At 39.6% G+C, this 26,760-nt stretch overlaps 1 protein-coding gene across 4 annotated transcripts in view; it reads left to right on the forward strand.

Annotated features, from left to right (window-relative positions):
- Nucleotides 1-7,224: 7,224 nt before the first annotated feature.
- ADAM17 (ADAM metallopeptidase domain 17) overlaps nt 7,225-26,760 on the forward strand; it is a 47,335-nt gene continuing 27,799 nt past the window's right edge. The window contains exons 1-6 of one of the 4 annotated variants that reach the window (XM_057741207.1): nt 7,225-7,328; nt 15,937-16,069; nt 21,323-21,453; nt 22,221-22,309; nt 24,923-25,091; nt 26,111-26,244. In XM_057741207.1, the coding sequence (XP_057597190.1) occupies nt 26,206-26,244 (39 nt within the window). In that variant the 5' untranslated portion in view covers nt 7,225-7,328; nt 15,937-16,069; nt 21,323-21,453; ... (1 more) ...; nt 24,923-25,091; nt 26,111-26,205. Of the gene's footprint in view, nt 7,562-15,936; nt 16,070-21,322; nt 21,454-22,220; nt 22,310-24,922; nt 25,092-26,090; nt 26,245-26,760 lie in introns of those variants that run through there. The other 3 variants (XM_057741208.1, XM_057741209.1, XM_057741210.1) reach the window with 3 other exon arrangements.

Here is a 26,760-nt window from a genome sequence, read left to right on the forward strand (position 1 = left end):
GACTAGCCTCTCTCATTTAACCCTATTGAGGTAGGTACTTTTAATTCCCTGTTTTAAATGTAAGGCTAGGAGAGGTTCAGTGATGTGTCAAAGAGATGGTGTATTGTTTACATCCAGGCTGTTTGGTTCCAAAGTCCATGTCCTTAACTTCTAAGCCATAATGAAATCCTCAAGGAACAAAGCAGAATTGAGCGGTGACAGTATAAATTATGGAATAACAAAGAATGAGACCTGGGTCCTGAACCAGATAACATTAGTCCTTCTGTCTCCTCTCTGAGGAGGGCTGTCATGGTTGGAAGAAGCTGGGGTAATATTGACTATGATGTTGAAACTTATCAAATCTATGTGGAAGCTTCTCTGAGTTGGGCTTGCATTAGGGGGTTGCCTGATTCTTCGGGCTTAGTACATGCTTTGTGTCCAAAAAAAAAAAAATCTCCTAGAAGTCTGTTGGTTAACAGGTCTCTGCTTACTCTTTTTCAGTTACCATGAGATCTTCAAAAGGTGACAACTACTAAAAAAAGGTAAAGGAGACATGGAACCCACAAAGTCTCTTAATATGGCCACTGAAGGATGGGTAGGTTTTTGGTAGCTAGTGATATGTCCTGGGCAAAAGGAATTTCAGAAGAAAAGATAGAAGGGGAGGAAATCTCAGGGTGTGTTCCATGAGCATGTGTTAGTTTCTTAGGGCCGCTATAACAAATGATCACAAACTAGGTGGCTTAAAACAAGAGGTTTTGTTTTATTTTTCTTTTTTGCTGCACTGTGTAGCTTGCAGGGTTAGTTCCCCAACCAGGGATTGAACCCGGGCCCCCTGCAGTGGAAGTTTGAAGCCTAACCACTGGACCGCCAGGGAATTCCCAAAACAAGAGAGATTCATTCTCTCACAGTTCTGTAGGCTAGAAATCCGAGGTCAAGGTGTCAGCAGAGCCATTTTCCCTCTGGGGGCTCTCGGGAAGAATCCTTCCTTGCCTCTTCCTGGCTTCTGGTGGTTGTGGGCAACCCTTGGCTTTCCTTGGCTTGTGGCTGCATCTCTCCAACTTCTGTCCACACTGTCACATGGTATTCTCCCTGTGTGTGTGTCTGCGTCACTTCTCCTCATAAGGACCCTGGTATAGGCCCACCCTAATCCAGCAGGACCTCATCTTAGCTTGATTATATCTACAAATACTTTATTTCCTAATATGTTCACATTCATAAATACAGGGGGGTAGGACTTGAACATATCTTTTTTATGGGACACAATTCCACCCATTACAAGCATTAAATTGTCTAATTTGTTTAATGGGAATAGCCTTCTGCACAGGACTGTGTTACTTGCTGTGGAAGGTAGCATGGTCCTTGCCTCAGAAACATATACTCTTGTGGAGAAAAGCAACATACCATCAGTAGACAACAATGCGGGACAACAAAGGGGGATGGACTGTAACAGAAGCAAGAAACATGCCACGAGGAGGAGACCTTCAGCGAGTTTATCCAAGACAAGTAGAGATGTTGGTGGAGAGAAAACCAGAGGCAGTTAGACCCGTACAGAGGAGAGATAGTGAGGGACTGAGCTGGACAGTTTCCTTTACCACAACTAAGCATATTAACTGGTGCTTCTCTACAGAACAAAATATTTAGAAATAGCTTTATATGACCTAAACCATAAAAAGTCAACGTGTCTGAATACAATATGGCATCCTGAGTTGAATCCTGAAACAGAAACTGTGCAGTCCTATTAGTGGTTATCAAAGGCCGGGAGAAGGGGGCCATGGAGAATGACTGCTTAGTGGGTATGGGGTATCCTTTTGGGGTGATTAAAACATTCCAGAACTAGATAGCAGTGATGGTTGTACAACACTGTGAATGTACTGAATGTCACTAATGATAAATTTTATGTTATGTGTATTTTATCACAATTTTTTAGACTATAAAAATGTATATATTTTTAAAAATTGTGAAATCTGATGTTATTTTTTTAGTTTTGATACACACACCTTGATTACGTAGGATATTAATATTAGGGGAAGCTGGGTGAAGAGTATATGGGAACTCTGCACTATCTTGCAACTTTCCTATACATCTAAAATTATTCCAAAATGAAAATTTCATTTTAAAAAATTAATAGAGGGACTTCCTTGGTGGTGCAGTAGTTAAGAATCCGCCTGCCAATGCAGGGGACACGGGTTCGATCCCTGGTCCAGGAAGATCCCACATGCTGCAGAGCAACTAAGCCTGTGAGCCACAGCTACTGAGCCCACATGCCACAACTACTGAAGCCCATGAGCCTAGAGCCTGTGCTCTGCCGCAAGAGAAGCCACCGCAATGAGAAGCCCGCGCACTGCAACGAAGAGTAGTCCCTGCTCACCGCAACTAGAGAAAGCCCGCATGTAGCAACAAAGACCCAACATAACCAAAAAATAAGTAAATAATTTAAAAAAGATTAAAAATTAATAGGAAAAAATGCACGACACCAATTTTTTTTAGGCCAATATCACATTGCATGTGTTTTTGTGTTTCTATGTACCTTTCATCTTTTGAAATGTAAGTCCATTGAGAGCAAAGGTATGATGTGGGTCTCTTTGGTATTATTTTTTTTTCCAGCCTTATTGAGGTATAATGGACCAAAAAAAAGTGTGTGTATATATATTTTTAATTGTGTATGCTTAAGGTATACCATGTGTTGATTTTATGTACCTGTTCGCTGGGAGACGATTATCACAAGCAAGCTAGTTAACACATTTGCAGGTACCATTTTTGTGTGTGTGGTGAGAACACTTAAGATCTACTCTCGGAGCAAAGTTCAGGTATACAAAACAGTGTTCTCAACTACAGTCACCATTGTGTACATTAGATTCGCACATTTTGTAACTGAAAGTTTGTACCTTTGGCCAATATTTCCCCATCCCCACCCCTCCCACCCGCAGATTCTGGCCACCACTGTTCTGCTGCTTTGAATTTAACCTTTATGAGATTCTACATGGAAGTGAGATCATACTGTATTTGTCTTTTTGTGTCTGACATTTCATTTAGCATAATGTCCCTCAGGTTCATCCATGTTGCAAATGGCAAGATTTCCTTACTTTGAGATACTGATTTCATTCACTTTGGAGGTATTACACTTAAAATGCTAGTAGAGTTACCAGATTTTAAATATTCAACAACTGAGTTCTGTTTTTCTAAAAAGGACTAAATGGAACAGGTTTTCAATTAAGGCCTCTGGCCACCGCAGAACTGGAGGATAATTGGCGATTGCCTTCTCTCTCGGGCCTCTCAACCCAAGAATAATGACTTTTGGCCACTTCAGACCTGAGGTAATTTCAAACCGGCACAAGTTTCCATTTTTTCTCTTTATCCAATCTATTCTCTATGTTCAGTTATTCATGTGATTCAATTACTCTGCGATCTCGAGGGAGAGAGAAAGGGATTTAAGAAGGAAAAGAACCAATGCCGTTCCATATTTCGTGTAGCAAAACAATACATAGGAGATATGCTACCTCTGCTCACAACGGCCAGATTAGCCACTGCAAATAATTCTGCAATAAAGACAAAGATGCCTGATAAGAAAGAGGACATAAAAAAGTGTGTGTGTGTGAGAGAGAGACAGACAGAAAAAGAGAAAGGAATTGTTACTAAGATTTTAGAAATGAATCTTCTTGAAATAACATTTTCAGTGAAATGGCTGGTTTCCTTCCCTTTTTGAACTTGAGAGGAAATATTATCCCAGTTTCAAGAGGGCTGATTATTTTTTTGCTTATTAAAAAAATCCCAAAGAACCATCTGTTTATCAGTGAGGATACTCAAATATTCTGCTTTGCTCCATGCATGATATATTTTTCATTTTCCTTTCTAAAAGATCTGAAATACATTAAAATTTTTTGAACTAAAATCTTGGAAACCTATAGTTCTTGGTATATGACTTTGTATATAGTCATATTCCACTAAGAGGGATCTGTTCTCTGTTGGAGAATTGTGGATTGACTCATACTTTTCGAAGTGCTAACTTCACAGATTTGTTCACTGGCAAAAAGCATACAGATGTAGGAATAATTTGCATTTTGGAAATAGAGTGATGAAGACTCTATACATCTATAAGGACTGGTGGGATTGATATAGGACAAATAGTGGCTGATAAGAGAAACAGAGCTAGGATAACGGAAGAAGAAGCCCCCAGACTCAGCCAGAGCCAGACAGCCATGTCTCTGATCATTTAGATGAAAGGTCTTACCTATGCTTGTGTGGCTCTGGTAGTTAGCTCCAGAACCATTTGTGGTGACAGGTGTTTAATAAATGTAAATATTTTACTCTTAAGTTCACTTGCAGTAAGTAAATGGTAAATAATTCATTCTATAGAATAGGGTGAGTGAATCCCAAGCAATCTTTTACTTATCTTTCTTAAATCCTAAATTAAAAGAACCACTTCTGGTGTTAAGAAGAGAAACCCAGGATCCAGTCAACTTGTTCATGTATTTTTCAAACAGACAATAGTGGCTGTGTAACAAATTACCCATAATTCAGGAGCTTGAAATAACCAATATTTATTATCACCCAATTTCTGATGGTCAAAAATCAGGGAATGGTTTGGGTGGGCAGTTCTGGCTCAGGATCTCTCATGAGGCTGCAGTCAGGCTATTGGATTGGGGGCAACATTCATCTGGACAGTCGCCTAGGGCTGGAGGATTCACTTCCAAGCTTGGGCATATAGTCTTTGGCAGGTCTGTTACTTGCTGGCTGTGGGCTGGTGACCTCCATTCCTATGGACCCCTCCATAGGCTTCCTTAATGTTTCTTAAGACACAAAAGCTGGCTTCACCTAGTGAATGACCCACGAGAGAGAGTGCAAGAGAAAACCTGAGATGGAAGACAGGCTCTTACAAACTAACCTTGGAAGTGAAATACCATCACTTCCACTATGTGCTACTGGCCACAAAGACCAACCTTGGTCCAGCGTGGAAGGGGATGGACTCTACAAGGGTGTGAATATCAGGAAGCAGGGATCATTGGGGGCCATCAGGGAGGCTGGCTATCACAGTGATTATCAAATCTGTCAGGTATTTATATTCCATTGGGTAAATTTAAACAGTTTTAATTTTAAATGTGTTTACATTATGCTGGAAATTTCATCCTTTGCAACTACTTACATTTATGAAGAAAAAAATGTTAAAGGTATATGGGGGTACATATTTTTTAAAAATTCTGTTAAGAGTATGAAAGTTTGAAGACAGCTGGCTCAGAGTATTACTTCTATCCAATATGTCCCTCTTGATGTAGTGAGGGAGTAGCACTGACATATACATACTACCAATTGTAAAATAGCTAGTGGGAAGCTGCTGCATAGCACAGGGAGATCAGCTCCTTTAAAGATGTATATTTAAAAAATAAAAAGGAAGGAAAGCGATTTAAAAAACAAGAAGGATGGAAGGAAAAAAAAATATGTCCTTCTTATCATGTTCTTCTGGCTCTTTATCTCCCCCACGTGGTGCTCTCATGTCTTAAAGGTATGGACAGGGCTTCCTAGGTGGCGCAGTGGTTGAGAATCCGCCTGCCAATGCAGAGGACACGGGTTCAATCCCTGCTCCAGGAAGATCCCACATGCCACGGAGCAACTAAACCCGTGCGCCAAAAAAAAAAAAAAAAGATATGGACAATTTATAAATGAAAGATAAACTTCAAATTGGAAATCATAATTTGGGTTCTGATTTGTGAATGGGAAAAATTACTTGAAACCTTGGCTGTCTCTGAAAATCTAGGACTTCTGGATATGAATAAGAAAATGAATCAGGAATTTTACTTTTTAAAATGGCATTTATTAAACAGTTAAGTGCCGTCTGTGAGCAAGGTAGTGTAGAAGAGCTGTGGTGAAGGGTGGGGTGGAGGGGGACAGAAAGGATATAATCTAGGATCTAGTAAAGTTATAAGCTGGAGAACGTGTCTGGATACTCAGAAAATGAGATGATATTCATACTGTACCAAAAAAATTATACACAACTGTCATGTTTTATGGGATACATTTTTTAAAAATTGTATACAATTTGCAGAGGTGAACCTCTGCTTACTTTTTGATTAGGTATGCCATCAATGTATGTTTAATGAAGGCATTTTATACCTCAGATGAACACAACAGATTCAGCTGAGCCAAAAATGCACAAAACCAGTAACTCTGGATAATAACTGTCAGGAAAAGATGCTGAGATTTTCCTGGGGCATGCCACAATGAAACTAAATTTAAACCCTTGAAACTTGACCAGACAGCACTAATATTCTATTCCTAACAATTTACCATTTCATAATGGAGAAGAGACTCTCCCACTCACTCTTAAGTGGAAAATGTGTTATGTCCTACTTGTGTAAACTTTAGCTGAACCAAAATAGCAGTTCACATCCAACGTTATTAGAGTGTTTTATTCAGTACCATAAACATTCACTAAACTAGAGCTAAAATTATGCAAAGGATTGCAAAACAAAACACAAACTGGTCCCGGCACATTTCCAACCTAAACTAAAGTGACCAAGCACAGAGTTGAATTTCAAGAAGCTGGCTGGACCACTCTAGAACCTGTACAGGCAGATGAGGAGTTAGGGTTAGCATTTCGTTTCTGGAAATGCTTGTAGACCCTCCACATACACGGGGGCCAATGAGAAAACGTGCTCTAAGGCAGCGCCTTTTTCTTTTTTCTTTTCACAAAGACTTTTCCGTTACAACGGTCGGAGGCCTGAGACGCCCGGGTGGTCCGACGCTGGGCCGCGAAAGCCAAGCCGCACCCCATGTGCGCCCGGGAGGCTGGTCTCGCAGAAGCCGGCGCGTGGACGCGGGGCCTCCGGCTCCCCGGGGCCCGCCCTTCGTCCCTTCGCTACTGGGTCGTCACCCGCGCACACCCGGCCAGGCGCCCCTCCCGTCCGCTCTGGAGCCCAGGGCGCTCCTACAGCTCGTTCAGTAGAGAGGGTACCAGGGATCCTAACCAGATGTGGCTGCAACCGAGACCAGAGAGGTGGCCGTAGGCGCCGCTAACAGCCTACTCGCGAGCTCCCGCCTCCCTCGCGGCGGTCACCCGGGGACAGAGGCGAGGCCCGACTGGGTCGACTCAAGACGCCGCTGGCCGCGTCCGAGGCGGCGCCGGCCGAGCCCCAGAGGGAAAGGGGCGGGCAGAGGGGCGGGAAATGGCGGCGCGCCAGCGCGGGGCGCCGGAGCGGGAGAGGCGTGGAGAGGACCTCCCGGCATGCCGCGCGGCGCCTGGCTTCCGGCTGTGGGCGGTGCGGGGGGGGCGGCGGCGGCCGGAAGCCGGCTGAGCCAGCCCCTCCGAGCGCCGCCTGCACTTCCGGGGGCCTCGAGCCGGGCTGCAGAGTCTTCCGGTAGGCGGCGCGGGAGGAATAAGAGGCTTGAGGCGCCGGTCCGGGCGGGTCCACCTCTCTCGATGTGAGCGGCCTCCCGAGCCCCCGTCAGGCGAAGGCTGCCCAGGGAGGTGGAGCCGGTGGCCGGGCTGGGAACATGAGGCGGTGTGTCCTCCTGCTGACCAGCTTGGTTCCTTTCGTGCTGGCCCCGCGACCGCCGGACGAGCCGGGCTTCGGCTCCCCCCAGCGACTTGGTAAAGACCCTGGGGAGTCGGCTTCGGCCGGCCCCGGGTACCTGGAGCACGCAGCTCGCGGGGACGAGCAGGGGAGCGGATCTGTCAGGTGTTTGGGGGCGGGGTGTCGGACGAAGGTGGTGCGTCCCGGAGTTTTCAGTGCAGGCAGGGGGTGTGGCTCTGCGAGTTTGGGAAGGAATGGAGATGGGCTTGTCTCTGAATGGGGAAGGGACGCGGGAGGCGTCCGTCCCCTGAGTTTGTGTTTGGGCGTGTGTTCGGGAAAGAGGGGAGGCAGGGGGTGGCGGCGGCTCGTGTTCCTAGAGGGAGATGTGGTCCCGGTCCCTGCCCTACTGGGAAACGACCCTGTACTGTGTTCCCACCGAAGGCAGAATTCTGGAGGCGGATGGGAAGGCCCAGAGCTCCACAGCTCTTCCTGGCTCTCCGACGCAGCGAACTAGGTTTTCTGCTGAGGGAGGTGCTTAGGCGGTAATCTGGTTGGAAGGCGGTGACTGGAGAACTTGTCTTGGAGTTGCGTTTTGCGAACATTTTAAACGTGTATTTAGTTATTTAAGTGGTACCTTATTGGAGGTACTTAAACTTTCCAGGCCAACTCAGTGCCGTAACTATGAATGCCTTCCTTGCTATCTTGTCAGGGACGGCCAATTTGATCACTTCTGAGCCTAGAAAGTAGAGGGTTATTTAATTTCCTAAAGAGCTTGGATTTTAAGGATGGACTAACATTGAGAGATGTGAAATTTGGTGGAAGTTAGTTTGTGTAAACGTATTGTGACTGTTAGGGTCCTTTATCTGTTAAAAGTTAACATGTGGGGGTGGTGGGATGGATTGGGAGATTGGGGTTGACATATATACGCTAAGGTATGAAATAGACAACCAGCAAAAAAAAGTAGCTCAGTTATATAAGCCAAAAAAAAAAAAAGTTAACCTGTAAGAGAGTTTGATTAATTAGTAATAAAGTATGACAGTATACTGTCCCACTGTGAGAAGTTACAGCCTCAGTGATGTTTCATGGTTGTTTTGGTCCCCAAATCTCACCATGATGCCGTATAATATAGTATTGTGCAGGTGGAGGCACTGTGTAGATTTTCTTTATGGCCAATAAAAAATTTGCATTAGTTTACCTGGTGATTCTTTTTTTCTTATTTAATGGACAAAAATTGTAGTTGGCGGAGGGCATTAAAGGTGTTCTGTTCTCACCTGAACAACTGCTTTGTGTTTAATCTCAAATTGAAATGGATTGCAGGTAATTAGCCTAATGAAAGGCCAGGGAGAACCTGGTAGGAAGTGCTGACATGTGATAAGTTAATACAAATTGAAGGAAAATTGTGAGTTAGAGGTGGTCAGGATGGAGAAATAGGGTAAGGGTCCATTTTGTAAGGATAAATGTTAATAAAAAGAACAGACATATATTTTGAGATATTATATTTTTACCACTCTAACACAACTGTTTCACCTTTGTTATTCTCTTGTTCATAAGTGGAAAAATAAGTAGCACGAATCCTAGGAATGCACATACTATAGAAGAAAACCTTACTTTCTGGGTCAATTTTCAGCAGCATTCACAAATCATAAGGTGTTTTGTTTTTTGTTTTTGGACCATGTGTTTTTATTTTGCAAAGTGCAGGACACTGATGCCAGAAAAATGTATAGACTTACCCATTTATTCACTGCATATTTGAAGAACACATACAGTATGCAGGTATTATGTGTGGCATTGGAAGTATAAAGATCAGATAATATCCATCTTCAAAAAGCTTTTCGTATAGTGGAATAGAGAGATCTGAACAGACAGTTTTTAGAACAATATGAAGGAGAACGAGAGAAGACATTATGGCCGGTATTGTTTTCATCAGGGGGCACTGAACCTAGCAAGGGAAGGTTAGTGAAGCCTCCCTGAAGGAGCTGATGCTATTGAGTCCAGGCTATAAGATTAAGTAGCTGAGGAGAGAAAACAAGGACAGTCCTGATGGAGGCACTTAGAGATTGTTAGAATTGAAATGAACCTTGGAGATAGTGTCGAGTTTTTTAAATAAAGTGTCAGGAAAGATGAGTCTCAGAAAGATGTAGTGACTTGTCAGGTTCATACAGTTAGTGATAAACATGTTCCTTGTGGGTATTTTTTCTTTTGTTGAAGAATTACTTTTTTGTGTGTTTGTTTGATAGCTTTGAATGTAATTTGTTGCTTAACTCTACCCTACCATTTAGATTGAATTGGTCAAGGCCAGTGAATAATTTCATAGTTAAAGAGCATGGTTTATTGTTTAATAGCCTTCTTATCCTATAAATGTTACCATCAGCGCAGTACTAAATATTGATTAGGGATTTGACAACATTTTCTGAAGAATAAAAATGTATAATAGAATCCTGGCTTTTGGAGTACTCCACAGGTCACTGAAAATGATTTCATTTGAACTGTTAAGAATTGCATAATTTAGGAAATTTATGAATCATGTGAGCTTAGTCATGATGATATCTTGTTGAAGTTGCAGCTGGAGTATATGTCTCACTTTGATTTCAAAAGAGTTTTCTCTGTATTACTTTTAATAAAAGAATATAATGGGTGGAAGGAAAAATATATAGGTCCCAGATGAGGAATGAAAGTTTGTATCTGAAACATATATATTTGAAATGTACCTTGAGGTGATTGGCGCGTGGATTCTCCACATTGCAGTGCTCCTTTCTCATTATTGACGGCATCATTTTGCTCAGTATTTTGACATCTGACTTCCTCTTTTGATGTTAATTTTGCTTACAGGCTGGATTCTTTTGAAACTGAAACACTTACCTACCCCACCTGCTTCAAGAGAAATTTAATGCAACTCAGCTTTGTACTAGTCAAGGAGATAAACTGTATTTCTAGAATAGAATGAAGAGTTAAGCAGAGAGCCGAGGTGGGGAAACTAGAGAATTCCTTTGGGCCTTCATGGGGTTTTCCAGAACATTAAGTGTAGGTGTCCTTCAAGGCCAAGTGTGGTTGAATTTTGGATTCTTCACCGTTTTGTATTTGTGAAGAGAGATGGTGAGTGTTTTCACTTTGACGTATAATTTGAAGAAAGTCAGAAAGAGATTGGTAGGGAGGAAATGGACAGGAATAAGCTTTACAGAAGTAGGGAGGTGAAATGAAGTGCTTTTTGATATATCCATTAACTTAGTCCTAAAATGAACCAAGGAGATGGGTATCTCCCTCCCCACGGCCCTCCTTCCCCCACCCCCTTTTAATAAGATTTATAGGCTTTTGACAAATCTCATCTGGTGCCCTGGTTTCACTTACCATCTGACCGTTCTGGTAACTACCAAATATGTGTCTCTGACCTACTTGTTCTCTGAAGCTCTGCCCATTCATGTATCCACCTCAGTGTTCCCAGGTACCTCCAACATAACCAGTCCAAAATTACTCACCTGTTTGTTTCATTAGAAGAATGTGTATAGGAGACAAGTTTTAATCTAGCAGTAGGAAGCAGTGCTGGAAATTGTGGAAGTAATGAATTTGCATTCATTTCAGCTACAGAGCCGTATGGATGAATCCAGGGAGTATGACTTTGTTCTGATCAGTTGGTGGTGAGGTAACAGGGTGGTGTTCGTGAGTCTTAATCATCAGCCTTCTGGTTTCAGCCAGTCTGGGGTCTGCATGCTTGTGGTCAGCTTGTAGTTACTATCCTCTGCCTGGGAGGCTGGGGTGGGTTGGTCTTAGTTCCTGCAGAACAACACAGAGATTTGTGTCGCATTGTTCTGTATATCCCCTGAGGAGGAACTAGGACTCTATTGTTTCTTGGCTGCTTTTCCTTTGTTTCTGCCTTCCCTCTCTTCTCTGATTAGTGATTGCTTGAATCTGCACTTTGGAACTCAGAGAAGGTCTAGGAGACTGAAGCCTTTTCTACAAATAAGAAACAGGGTCCTGCTTGGTTTCAGTCCCCCATTTTCTTTGATATTCTTCAATCCTAAGGGCAACAGGGGCAGGACAAGAAAGAGAATAAAGTTTTGAGTAGAGAGATTTGTCATAAACTTGGCATGGCAGCTTGGTTGTAGGGGGATTTGTTTGCACAGTCACGATGAGATTTCTGATTTCTAGCTGTTGCCCTTATTCACAGTCCAAAACCCTTGATTTAGTTCCGTGACCCTCCATGACCAGACCGGTGCCAACCTCTGCAGCCTCACACCTCTTCGTATTCTCCGTGCCGTTCTGCACTCCAGCCTCACTGACATGCTTTCAATTCTTTGAGTGTATTATGTTCTGTATTTCTTGTGGACCTAAGCATAGGTATGCCCTCTACTTAGAACCCTGTCCCTTCTTTTTCTTCTCTTGGCTGCTTCCGCATCCTTTTGGTCTTAACTTAAGTGCTGTTTCCCTGGGAAAGCATCCTTGGCTTGCCAGACAGGGGTCATGCTCCTGCTCTGTCCTTCTACAACTTCTTGCAATTTCCTTTCCCTTGGCTTGTGACATACTTTAGGATGATTTTTTGTGTGTGTGATGCTCTTTCAAAGTCGCAGTATTGGAAATATATTTCTCTTTCTCTCCATTAATACCCCTAGTGCTTGTAAGGTAGGGGTTTTTCAATAAATATTTGTTGAATAAATGAATAGGTGTGGTCTGGTGGAAAGGGGAAAAGTATGTGCAGAATGTGTTTGCAAGAAAGGAGGGATGGGAAGGGAGGTGAAAAAGATTAAGAAAGCAGTGAGAAAGGGTAGGGTCCCTAAGGTGGACTAGACAGAGGAAGCCCAGTGAGGGAAACTAACACGCGGCAGAGAAGAGCAGGGAGATTTGGGGAGGGGGTCCTAAATAATATAGTTCTGTAGTCTGACATTTTGAATAGTGTCTGTTTTCTAATTTGTGTTTGTAGCAGCTGAAATGAGAAAAGCTCAGTTGTTTAGGGTATTTGCTGCAGCAGCTTGTAGGAAGCAAGGAAAGTGTTCTCATTGTAGAGAGCGCTGGGCAGCCATTGTGGAGTTTCTAGAAAAGAGAATATGACCGTACACTGAGCTGATAGGAAAGGTGGTTTTTGTAGCATTGTCTAGTATTAACGGTCATAACTCTCCTGTAAGAAGTGAAGTGGTTTATACTTAAGTTTTTTGTGATTTTTGGATATGGATATGAGGGAAATATAAATTCCGTTGAAAAAGCTATAGAAAATTGGATTACCAGTGGTTGGAATTTTGCAAGTGAAGTGCAGTGAAATACTGAGCATCTGAGAGTCACTTGCGGGAGCAGGAGTTCAGAGTGTTGGACAAAGAGAGCGTGTTCACCATGCTGTTTGTAATGGCTCCACATGGATGTCCAATTCGAGATTTCTAGTTATTAAAGGAGAGTAAATTACAATTGAAACATATTAAAGTATTTCAAAGTGCTTTAGACTACATTTAAAAAGTGCTTATTATGGAAAAATACCTAAGGATAACTACTGACGTTACTATCTTGCTCTTATTTTTTTTCCTAGCCCTATTTTTATACATAGTTAAGATCATGCAATATGAATAGTTTTTAAAATCTACCTTTATTATAGTATAAGTATTTTCTCATGTTCTTAAAACCTGTTGTTAACAGCATTTTAAATGATTGCAGGTTTTTTTGTTTTTTTGTTTTGGTCATTTGGAAGTGCTATAACTTCTCTATTTGCCAGGTATTAATTTACTTCATTTCCAGTTTTTGTTCTTAAAACTAATGCAGGGCTGAACAGTGAACATCTTTGTACTTAAAGGTGTTCTTCACTTTGAACTGTTTCTTTAGTTCAGCCTAGTTCAGTGGCTCTCAAAGTGGAGTGCATTAACATTACCTGGAAGGCACATTAAACACAGATGGCTGGGCCCTACCCCTAGAATTTTTGATTGAGGAGGACTAAAGGGAAACAAGTTCCCAGGTGATGCTGGTTGTGGGGCCACACTTTGAGAATAACTGGCCCATATCATTGACAATGAGATACAGTATTGAGGTTAAGTTTCTCAGTAGGAGTGATTATGATCTTGAATGAAACTGAATCCATGTACCAACCTGTATCAGGGAAGTTGAAGAGCTAAAGGATCGTATCAGCATCTCAGTATTGAGAATCTGTGCAGTTTGTGAGCATAGGAGTGCTGTTTTGTGTGAGGTTCTGTGCCAGGTGTTGTGAGGTAAGGATACTGTGATTTTACAACACAGCTCACTCTTGGTCATTTTAAAATCTATTTGTGAGATAAGATGAATATAACTCAAAAATGCCGGAAGAAAGATGTAAACAAAAGGCTTCAGAATTCAGAGGGTGGCAAGGTCATGTTTGTTTGACATGTCAGAAAGTAGGAGGCCAAGAAGTGGAAGGTCTAGGAAGAGCTAGGCTATTTTTAAGCAGTTTCAAAAGTTGAAATCAATCAAGCTTGGGGTTTTCAGCCAGATAGGCCCAAGTTCAAATCCTAGTACTGTGCTACATTAGCTTTGTGATCTTCTCTCGGAGTCTGTTTCTTCATCTTGTAAGATGGGGAAAATATCCCAAGGATATTTGTGGTGATAACATAAAACACCTAATATGGTGTCTTGAAGGAAATAAAACACTCAAAAATTGTTGAATAAATGATAAGCTTCTTGAAAGTGTTTCATTGGTGCCTCAAAGCGTTAGAGTTAGCAAGGCCAAATCATCAGTAACCATCCATTGGCATAAAAGAGATGGATGCCTTCTGAAACAGCTTTCCCCTGGATTAAAAGTAAAAGGAAATTTTTGTTAACAGAAAATGGGTGGTACCCAGCAAATGTGAAATTTGCTACCACTTTAATCTTATCTTGAGTTAGACCCTTGGGTGGACTTTGATTAAATTTGCTTTAACCATACAGCAGTATGCCTCTTCAGGTTTGCTTGATTATTATGTGACAGTGAGGCATTTTTCCTTCTTTGACCACTCTGTATAAATTGGCCCTTCCCACTGCCTGTCTCTGCTATCCTGCTTTCATGCCCACAGCACTGATGTGTATTTTCTTGTGCGTTGTCTGTCTCTCCCATGCTAAAGTGAGTGCTGCTTTAGGCAACGACTTTGCTCTGTTGAGTGCTGTATCTCAGTACTTAGACCAGCACCTGGCACGTAGCAGTGAATGAATGGATGAAAGAGCCAATTAAGGATTTTTAGGGGAAAAGTAGTGGGTGGATTCGTTCTTTTAAAAATGGTTTTGTGAGCATATTTAACTGCAGTAGCAACACAATTGTATTTTAAACTCCTGCTCTCTATTTTGAGGACATTCTAAGTCCAGTGGAATGATTTTGAATACCATTGCTTCTGCAGTGATATTTGTTGTGAGAAAAGGAAAGCGTCAGCTCACATATTTTTAGAAGTTTTTACAGAGACTTGTCACCAAAATTGTCTTCTAAAAATCCTCCTGATTGTGGGAGAGACAGCAGAGTTGCTGTTGATAAAAAGTGACTTATAGGGGTAGCATATACTCTATAGTGTTTACTCTTGCTGTGTACCAAATAGAAACTTATTTGTGCTTGTTCTGTCTTTGGGGCAGTGCATCTTTGCTTTTCTTGGGTTCCAAATAAGCCTGATAAAATGTTTTTTTTCCCCTAGAGATTAGTTCGGTCTTACGATTTATACTTCGTGGTGTCCAGTGTATTGATATTCTGCCATGTCTGTTGAGGGTAACAGTGATAGGGATATTACCACTTTTTTGCTCTCTAATTTGTAACTTTTTTTTTTTTTTCTATAAAAGATGTTTTGTAAAAGACTTACTTTTCTAGTTTGGTTTGCTCAGGCTGTTAATATATTTGTTGCTCTTTGTTACTGTGCATTAACTGATAGGTATTGATGTAGCCCAGGTGGGCAGTGGGCAGGTCAAGTTGGCAGCCTTGATCTTAGAAATTCTAAACGTACAAGCCAGAAATGCCTTGAATTCAGAAGTTAGTTCATTGCATGCATGATATTCGCTGAGATATCAAAATTGTTAGTATCTGATATGAGCATGGACTCATGTTCACATTTCCCTGATTGTCACAGATATCTTTTCACAATTGATTTGTTTGACCTAAGATCCAAAAAGGCTCACACATGGCTTGCTTGCTGTATTCCTGAGTCTCTTCTGTCTCCACCCCTCCCTTCTTTCTCATGCCACTTGTTTTCTGGAGAAATTGGGTCATTTGTTTTGCAGGAATGGAACATTCTGGGTGTGGCTGATTGCTTCCTAAGGTTGTTATTTAATTTGGCAACCTCTAATCCCTTTTTGCCTTAAAAATGAGAAGTTAGATCTTGATTAGATTTAGCTGTGTGTGTGTGTGTGTGAGTGAGAGAGAGAGAGAGAGAGAGGGAATATTTCATAGGTCGTGCTGGGGCATTACATCAGGAAGAGTTTGTTGTCTGATTCTCATTTTAATGATATTACAGTTGATTAGTAGGTTTAGCTGTTAATAACCTTTTCACCTTTATTTCAGAAAAGCTTGATTCTTTGCTCTCAGACTACGATATCCTCTCTTTATCCAGTATCCGGCAGCACTCTGTAAGAAAAAGGGATCTACAGGCCTCCACACACTTAGAAACACTACTAACTTTTTCAGCCTTGAAAAGGTAATTTGAATTATTCATAGAATAATGCTGGGGCAATGAGGTTCTTGGTTTGGTAAAAGCAGAAAAATTGGATTGTCTTTTAAATCTTAGAAAGTTACATTTTAAAGATTTGTAATTAATATAATTATAGTCTGTTGTGATTCTTATAATAGTGTCTTGCTTATTCTAAAATTCATTCTAATGACTTTTTTAGAGAATAAATGGGTATTCCAAAGGAATTAGTGTTGGTATATTTATTTATTTGAATTCTAACAAATAATTAATTGAATGATTATAATACTTTTGTATTATACTTTAGAATTGTCAACTTTATAGGAAGTACTATCTTAATTTTATATATGAAGACACTGAAATTTAGAGATAAAGGATGTGTTCAGGACTCCACCATCTAGTGATGAGCTGGCTCTAGAATCCATTGCTCTTTCCACATTGGCTTGCTCTTATGTCATAGCATAAATTGACAGATGTGGTCTATATGGGCATTAATTTTAGTATCTCTTATGTTTTGCAGATGTAAATCTGTTAGATAATCACAGGCCTCTTTCTACAGTCTTTCTAGGGAGCTTTACTAATATCAAAAAACAAACACTGGGAGACTATAAATGGGCTGACTTTTTCTTTATACATAGGATAAGCCTTCTCCAACAAATATTTAAAAGTAATATACACACCTGGTTTAAAAAAACAAACTACAGAGGGAACTTCCCTGGCCGTCCAGTGGTCCAGTGGTTAAGACAACGCACTTCCACTGCAGGAGGCACAGGTTCAGTCCCTGGTCAGGGAACTAAGATCCAGCATGTAGCACAGTGCAGCCGGAAGAAAAAAACAACAACAACAAAAAACTACAGAGCGTATAAGAGGTTTTCACTTCCCAGACTAAGCAAGTTTCTTGTATAAAATCTTTCCAAAAGATTTTAATGCACATTTTTTGCATACAGATATGTATGCAGATATATATACATAATAGGTGATATAGATAACATAGATTTACCTCATTTTTGACAGCTGTATAAATATTCCTATTACATAAAATTATAACAGTTTGTTGACTAGTACTGTACAGATGGATATTTAATCAGTGATTTTTTTTCCTGTAACAAACTGCTCCAGTGAATATCCTTATAAATATAACTTGTCTAGGTATTTTTATAGGATACATTTCTAACAGGTGAATTACTGTACTGGGTCAAGGGTATACCTATTATAAATGTTTATTGATGTTGACATGTTTCCTCTTAAAGACATTAGACCAGTTTATTGTAGCAACAGTACATGAGTTTACCTCTTTCTTGTTATCCTTGCCAGTACTAGTTTTATCGACCTTTAACTTCCATTCCTCTGAAAGGGGATAGTACCTCATAGTTGTTTTGATTTTCATTTTGTGTAAAATTGATCATCTTTTCATGTGGTTAAAAGTCATTTTATTTTTCTGTCTGCCTTTTCATATCCATTTACCATTTTTCTGTTGGGTTTATCCTTTTGGTTACTGAATTGTAGTAGTGCTTAGTGTATTAAGGAAATGAGTCCATCATCACATGTGTTACTCATATTTTATGCAAGTATTTTTATTATATCATTTTATTTTTCCTAGTTATTGCCTTCATCCTTAGATTATTTTTGAATAATTTATTTTCGTTGGGTTTTATGTCAAAATGTTGTAATATTGGCTATCTAGCTTCAACTGTAGCAAATTTGAGCAGAGTGGTGATAATAATAATAGCTGTAGCTTATCAGGTGTTTACTTCAGTAGGCACTTTACATATATTATCTCTTAATTCTCACCATACTTTGCTTAAAAGTTTTTGTTATTCCCTTTTTGAAGGCAAAAAAAGAAATTGAGGCTCAGAGAGGTTAGGTAAGTTGCCCAGAGTCACTCAGCTAGAATGTAGAAGATAAAGGATTTGAACACGTCTGACTTCCAAAACTTGTGTTATTTCTGCTATGCTGATGAGGAGTTTGATGAAGGAATGGAGATACAGTAGCAAGAAATGAGTAGGAGCAAAGGAAAACAGGAGAAGGCTTTAAAATGATAAGAACTCAAAATTTAGTTTTCTGGGTTTCTTTTGAAGTTAGATTTGAGGTAGCCTGTAGAATCCTTACTCTAGGGTCAAATACTGCCATAGCCTAACATGCTTCTCTTTTGTGTTTCATAGATGCCCGTTGATTCATTAGTGAAATGTTAAACAGTATCTACTTATCTTCTCTCTGTGTAAGGAAGCAGAGAAATGTGTAATTTAAATTTTCATCTTAAATATTTAATGGGAAATGTATCTAACAATATATGAGAACTTTGTACCAGGTATTTTAAAATAGTTTATTTCATTTAATTCTCAAAACCGTTCAGTTAGTAGGTGGTATTATTTCCACTTATAGATGAAGATAAATTAGATTCAGAGGTTAAGGCCAAGATCAAACAGCAGTAGGTGGTGGAGGTGGAATTTGAGCCAGGTGTGTCAGACTCCAAAGCTTAAAAGAAAAAAAAATTGGGATACTTGAAATGATCATATTGTAGAGGGCTGAACATACCTGTATAAAGCCACTTAATGTTTGATGGTGATGGTAAGTGAGAAGGTGTTCTGTTTTTAGATGATAGGGGAAAACAAAGTAATTTAAGATGATAATATTAAATTTTGATGTGACTAATAGTGGTTGAAAAAGCATGGAAACGCTGAGATATTGTACCATGAGTTAAAAATAATTTTATGAAAAAAAATTTGAAATTTGCCTAGGAATTACATTCCCTCTTTTTTGTAAGTAAATAATATTACTCTGAAGTAATAAAAAATTTGCAAATATTGTTTTAATACTTTTTTGATAGTTATAAATTTTTTTTGAAAAAGTTAAATATTTGTTCCTTTTAAAAATGAAATATCTCAGAGAAAGACATATTATATGATATCACTTATATGTGGAATCTAAAAAATAGTAGGCACTTCCCTGGTGGTCCAGTGGTTAAGAATCTGCCTTCCAGTGCAGGGGACGGAGGTTTGATCCCTAGTCAGGAAACTAGATCCCGTGTGCTGCAACTGAGACCCAGTGCAAATAAATAAATATTTAAGAAAAAAATTAATTTAAAAAAAGTTCTCTTCACAAGAAAAAAAATTGTAACTGTGCAGTGATGGATGTTAACTAGACTTATTGTGGTGATCATTTACAATATGTACCCCAAAAAAGATGAAAATAATGTTAATTCAGACTGATTACCACCAGTTTATAGTTACTGTAAATCCTTAAAAAGTCTGAAAGATAAATTGCTAAAGGAAGTCTGTAAGTACATGATTTTACATAATTAGGGGAGGATAAAGTAAAATATAAATCTGACTGACATATCTTGTTGGAGGTTTTATAGCTCAAAGGTGAAGATTGGAAACTCAAAAACCAGATTTTACCAACACTTGGTCCTTATCTTTACAGCATAGCAGGTTAGTGTAGAAAATTAAGAGTGCAGTTCTAATGATTTTCTTGGAAAGAACATTAAGTAAAAACAATATTGAGACTCCTAGAGAGTCAAAAACTAAATAATAAAGCATTTGTAAGAGGGATGCTTTTTTTGGTTGTTGTTATTTTGTTTTTTGTTTGTTTTGGCTGCGCCACCTGGTTTGCAGGATCTTAGTTCCTTGACCAGGGATTGAACCCGAGCCCTCGGCAGTGAATGCACGAAGTCCCAACCCATGGACCACCAGGGAATTCCTAGGAGGGATGCTTTTCTTTTCAAAGTTCTCAGCATAACTGATGGGAAAAAATCATAACTGTGAATGTGTGGGAAGATATGAAGATAGCAGGAGAAAATGTTCCAAGACTTTCTGAAATTATGTTCTGTTGTGTCTCCTTCCCAATGACCATTAAAAAAAAAACCCACAAACTAAAATTACCTTGTTATGCTCAAAAAGTTTAAAAAAAAATTTGTTGCCATGGAGATAGTCCCACTCTGGATTCTTCCTGGCAGTTTAGATTTAGGGAAACCTGTAACATTTTATATTTTCAACACTGTAACATTTTATATTTTCAACACCCTAGCTGACAAAATTAGTTCCTGTAGCTGAGATAAAAACCATACTTTTATCTTTGTTGTTCATGGGTATGTTGAAAGAATTCTGTAAATGATCACTGAAAATTCTTGCTCACTATGCCCAGTTTTTATGTCAAGAATGAAACTCGTACAAAAGAATATTAAACCAGCTAAAAGACCTGGAGTGTGTATTTTAATGTCTTTGTTGGATACCTTATGTTTATTTTCCTCATGGTAATTGTGGATTACTTTTTTTCAAGATGAGTTCTCTTTAGAAGGAGAAAAGCATGAATGCTTTTAAATATAGAAAGTAGCATTTATTAATTTTGTATAGCAGTAAGACCAGTTTGATTGCTGGAGGCAGCATAGTACAGGCATTTGAAATAAATCAAGCTCAGTTTTCAGTTTTACCATTTACTAGCTGTGTGAGCTTGAGTATGTTGATTAACCGCCAAGTCTGAGTTTTTACTGTGTGAAGTGGAGATAGAGCAGGTAGCGCTGAGTAGGTTTTCAGTAAAGGGCATTCAGTAATATCAGTCTTCTCTAAATTTTTTTTTTATAAATTTATTTATGTATTTATTGGCTGCAGTGGGTCTTTGTTGCTGCACATGGGCTTTCTCTAGTTGTGGCAAGCGGGGGCTACTCTTCATTGTGGTGTATGGGCTCCTCATTGCGGTGGCCTCTCTCGTTGCGGAGCACAGGCTCTAGGCGCGCAGGCTTCAGTAGTTTCGGCACAGGGGGCAATAGTTGTGGCTCACAGGCTCCAGAGTGCAAGCTCCGTAGTTGTGGCACATGGGCTTAGTTGCTTCGTGGCATGTGGTATCTTCCCGGAGCAGGGATCGAACCCGTGTCCCCTGCATTGGCAGGCAGATTCTTAACCACTGCACCACCTAGGAAGTCCCTTCCCTAAATTTTTAAGATAAGCAGAACTCCAACTTAAAGTATCCAGTTTTGTTTCCTTATTTTTCAGTCTCCAGAAAAGATGAATGTATAAGCTCTTTGAATCCCCCCCCCCCCCCCATTTAGTTTCTTTTGGTCTGCTAGGCTCTTACAACTAAAGAAATTAGTCTGTTATGTCTTTACTGGAGATATAATATTCCAAGTACCTTATAACTGAGTAAGACAGTAGTTATAACTTGCATAGTACTTTGATTCGTGTCAAATTCTTTTTTAAGTAAGTTTAATTAAATGAAAATTAGGCCTGTGTTTTATCTGCTTAACGTTCAGATGCATTCTTTCTTTAGGCATTTTAAATTATACCTGACATCAAGTACTGAACGCTTCTCCCAAAATTTCAAAGTCGTGGTGGTAGATGGGAAAGATGAAAGCGAGTACCCCGTCAAATGGCAGGACTTCTTCAGTGGACATGTGGTTGGTTAGTAGGCACTCATTTGTTTGCCCTTGTGTCTGAGGGGTTAGGTGTCCAGATTGAACTAGATTGCATATTTTTTGAGGGGAGGAAAAGCACCTCATTTGAGCTTTGTACATCTGGAAGCAGAAACATGCAAACGGGGAAATGGGTATTATCCACCACGTCATACTAACTGGCTTTTTTTATGATCACAACGGATTTCCTCTTAAGTCATATGATTTTAACCTCCTTTTGTCTCCAGGGAAGGATTGTAGACTTCCCTTATGAGATTGTAAACAAGGAAGATAGGAGATAAAATAATTGACTCTATTATCCTATCATGTATTCATTTAAGCAAATGTATTAAGCAATTGCAGTTTACTTCTGGAAATTTTTCTGCAGTAAGAGAAAAAAATGGCACTAAAATACTCAAATTGTACAGTTGAAGACCTGCACATTCTGAATTATGCTTTCTGCCTCCTCTTTCTTGCCCCAAAGTAGGTAAAGTTATTCCAGAAGAAAATCTACAGTTTGTTTTGTTCGATAACACACCATAGGTAGCCCTTATAAGAGACTTGAGGAAAAGAGGCAGATTTCAGATAACTAGAGCTGCAGCTCCTCCTTAGGAATGAGAATACCCAGCTGCTTTTTGGGCCTGTGTTTCTTAGGTCTCCACAGTGCCTGGGCACATTCCACTCTGTAGAAGGGCTTGGTTGATTTTTATTGACAGTAGTGCATAGTTTATTTTTTGATTTAAATATTTTTTAATAATGACTTTTTTTTCTCTTAAGGTGAGCCTGACTCTAGGGTTCTGGCCCACATAGGAGATGATGATATTACAATAAGAATCAACACAGATGGGGCAGAATATAATATAGAGGTAAGCCTACATGTGAATTTTTTTTTTCAGGAGCATATATGTCTGATTTTTAGGAAACCACTTTGCAGTTGTTTTAAGAAGAAAAAGGTCTTTATACTTAATTTCTTTTCTCCTTGTATTTAATTTTTTTTTAAACCAGGAAAACAGATGAGAAAAAAAAAGACGATATTTTGTATACATCTAAGATGCTGTCATAGGATGCACTCTGTATTTTTAAGTACATAATGGAGAGAAAGTCACATCTGAGGTTGATATTGGGAAGATGAAACTCTTTCCCTCATTATTTCTTTATTCTTTCTCTAATAATCCTACTAAAAGGTACACCTTCTCAAAGATGAAGGTGAAATCTTCTTTCGTAGTTGCTCTGGAAATGCAAGATCAATAAAGGGTGATAGTTCATAGTCTGAGAAGTTAAAAGAGGAAACTCAAGGAAACTCAGGCTCTGGCCATTCTTCCATTGAAATCCTAGCTGTAGAAACCAAGATCAAGCTAGCCACATTTGTGCAAGACACATTGCTGTATGTTAGTTACTAGTCCAGAAAACAGAAGGTTTGCCACAGATCTGTGGGTTGAAGTGTTTCTGTGTCTCTAGGAAAGTGAGAATACTCTGGAACATGGACACATGTTCTCTGAGGTTCCACAGAAGGGAAACTGCTGGGGAATCCCACAGGGGATTTTTATGGGCCAGGCTTGGAAGTGGCCTGCATCACTTCCACCCACGTTCCAGAGCTCTCGTCTCTGACCTGCCTGCAGAGGAGGCTGGGAAAGATCATCTCTCATGTTCAGGAAGATAAAACAGTGTAGGGAATGTACAGTGTTGTTTCTGCCACAGTGCACGCGTTTGCTTATTTCCTTAGGATTATCTATTAATTGTTAATCTAGAATGTGTGCCTTTATGATCCAAGTTAAATTTGCTCAGATTCCTCACTTTTCCAAATATTTCCCTTTGGGACAATTAAAAATTCTGCTTCCATCCATAGCTCTCTGTTTCATTAAGTACAAAAACGACCGTAATTAACATTTCCCTGTGAGATGTTCACTTAAAAGTAAACTCATCAGGTTTACTGAAGGACTTTTGCATGAGATTAAGAATTTTTATATATTATATTTATTTATGTATGTATGCTCTGCTGGGTCTTACTTGTGACATGCAGGCTCCTTAGTTGTGGCATGCAGGCTCCTTAGTTGTGGTATGCAGGCTCCTTAGCATGCATGTGGGTCCTAATTCCCTGACCAGGGATGGATCCTGGGCCCCCTGCATTGGGAGCGTGGAGTCTTACCCACTGGACCACCAGGAAGTCCTGAGATTAAGGATTTTTAAATTGAAAAAGTGGTTTATTACTTAGAAGCCTACTACACTCCCCGCCCTCCACGATCCCAGCTCTAGGAAACCAGTAGTCTGCTCTGTGACTCTTTAGATTTGTCTGTTTTTTTTAGATTTGCTTGGTCATTTCATATAAGTGGAATCACACAACATGTGGTCTTTTGTCTGGCTACTTTCACTTAGAATGTTTTCAAGGTTCATGCATGTTACATAGCATGTGTCAAATACACCATTTCTTTTTATTGCCAAATAATATCCCATTGTTTGAATATACTACATTTTGCCTGTTCATTGGTTGGTTGGGCATTTGTATTGTTTCTACTTTGTGGCTATTATAAATAATGCTGCTATGAACATTTTTGAACAAGTTTTCATGTGAGCATGTATTTTCATTGCCCTTGGGTATATAATATACTAGGAATGGAATTGTTGGGTTATATGGTAACTCTTTTTTTAACCTTTTGAAGAACTGCCAGGCTGTTTTTCTTGGTGGCTGCACTTTACATTCTCACCATTTTACATTTACTGCATTTTGTATTCCATAGTCCATTCTCACTAGCAGTGGGTGAGGGTTTCTCCATGTCCTTGCCAATACTTGTTGTTATATATCTTTTTGATTATAGCCATCCTAGCGGGTATGAAGTGGTGTCCTTGAGGTTTTTTGTTTTTTGTTTTTTAAATGTATGTAATGCATGTATTTATTTCTTTATTGGCTGTGTTGGGTCTTTGTTGCTGCACATGGACTTTCTCTAGTTGCGGCGAGCGGGGGCTACTCTCCGTTGTGGTGCATGGGCTCCTCATTGCTGTGGCTTCTCTTGTTGCAGAGCATGGGTTTCTAGGCGTGTAGGCTTCAGTAGTTGTGGCATGCAGGTTCAGTATTTGTGGCTTGTGGGCTCTAGGGCACAGGCTCAGTAGTTGTGGCGCACGGGCTTAGTTGCTCCATGGCATGTGGGATCTTCCCGGAGCAGGGATTGAACCTGTGACCCCTGCATCACAGCAGGTTCTTAACCACTGTGCCACCAGGGAAGTCCAGTCCTTGAGGTTTTGATTTTCATTCCCATGATGGATATGGAGATGTACACACATACATATACACAGAATCTTTTCTGGATGAGCTGTCTGGTTCTGATGAGACCAGTGTCCTTACAGAGAAGAACTTTGTTTTGACTTGTTAGTTTACTTAACCTGGAAATGAATGTTATCTAAAAACAGGGAAAGGATATTGTAAGAATTTAATGTTTAGGAATTTTTATGTTTTTCAAATCAGTTATATTTGTTTTCTCTTTTAGCCACTTTGGAGACTGATTAATGATACTAAAGACAAAAGAGTTTTAGTTTATAAATCTGAGGATATCAAAAATGTGTCACGTTTGCAGTCTCCACAAGTGTGTGGTTATATAAAGGCGGATAATGAAGAGTTGCTTCCAAAAGGCCTGGTAGACAGAGAGCCACCTGATGGTAAGACTAAAAAATCATATTTCAGATAAAAAGCGAGCATAACGGCTGTCTTCAAAAGGGGTGGTTGTTAACTGATAAAAAGAGAACATGATTATCAAGTATTTGGCTTGAAAATAGTTTTGTTCAGAAATTTCTTGAATTAATTGTTTTGTCTGTAAGAATTCAAAACACTAGAAAATAATGGTGACGATAAAGATTGGACTTTAAAAAAAGATTGGGAAAAGGGGAAATTGAATAATCTGAGGGAAAATATTTTCATTTGCAGGTATTTAGAAATGACAGAATAGTACAGTGAAAAAACAATCTACAGTTAAGTTTACAAGAAATTAGTTAGTAGCAAGAGAGGTCTATCCTGTTTAGAAAGAAGATTATCAGTCTTGGGACAGATGAATTTAGAGTCATTTAAAGACCATCCACCCATCTTGGAGAAATATTCTACTGTCCTCATTTTTGAAATCCATAGAAAAATATTACTAGCATTTTGGTATATAACTAAATTCTGAAACAGTTTGATTACTTGATAAGAAAAACGACCTGTTAACACAAGACAATTTTTAAAAATTTTGGTTTGTTTTTCGGCTGCCCCGAATGGGTTGCGGGATCTTTGTTCCCTGACCAGGGATTGAACCTGCACCCTTGGCAGTGAAAGTGCAGAATCCTAACCACTGGACTGCCAGGGAATTCCCACTAATTTTTTAATGTTTGATTATCTGGATATTTTTACTTCAGTTAATTTGTAGAAGAAATTGACCCCTTCATAGCCCCGCAGTAGATAGGTAATTGTTTTCTTCTGTTAAGTACTTTTGTACTTTTCCTTGGTTTGGAATTCTACAATTTGAAAACCTCATATTTTCACTTTTCTGTCTTTCTGCAAATTGTTTTCTTGCTCAAGATACTGTTAAGGATACTGAGCTCAGATGATATTTGTTTCAAAAATATGCTAGATTCAAAATGTTACTGTAAAAAAACTCCTTGTTTTGATGAATTTTGATTTAATAGTGCATCCAAATTCATATTAGAGCTTGTTCATCGGGTGAAGAGAAGAGCTGACCCTAATCCCCTGAAGAACACGTGTAAATTATTGGTGGTAGCGGATCATCGCTTTTACAGATACATGGGCAGAGGGGAAGAGAGCACAACTACAAACTACTTGGTAAGTATTCGGTATGGGATGACGTAGTGGATGAAAAGTTCACGTAGGTGGGCAGGCACATTCCATTTAAGAGAAGGTGGCTGTAATTTGAAATGTAATGAAATGAGATCTGTTTCAGATGCTCTGTCATTTCCTAGAATATTTGAGGGCTGTCACCTGAGGTTCTTACTTTATTGTATAGAGATTCCAGTTTCAAATTTTTGCAAACCCATTTTACCTTTCAACTAAGATTTTCTGCACATCAGAATTTTTATGCATATTGTGTTTAGGGAAAGTTCATAACATAGGCCTTCTTTATAGAAGTGAACACTGTGAAAACATCACTGCTGTAATGGCAGTGATCCTGTTGGTGACACGTATGGATGTGTGCTCCAGAGTGGGGGGAACATATTTGTATGAACGTGTGTGTTATTTTTGCGTATATGTATGTATCAGAGGAGTTGCTCATTTTGGTTTATGTTGTATAAAATAGCTAACTGTTGGATTATAACTGGGTGAAATAGATGGGACTTTTGT

This window comes from Hippopotamus amphibius, chromosome 7 (assembly GCF_030028045.1).
Source record: "Hippopotamus amphibius kiboko isolate mHipAmp2 chromosome 7, mHipAmp2.hap2, whole genome shotgun sequence".
Lineage (NCBI taxonomy): Eukaryota > Metazoa > Chordata > Mammalia > Artiodactyla > Hippopotamidae > Hippopotamus > Hippopotamus amphibius.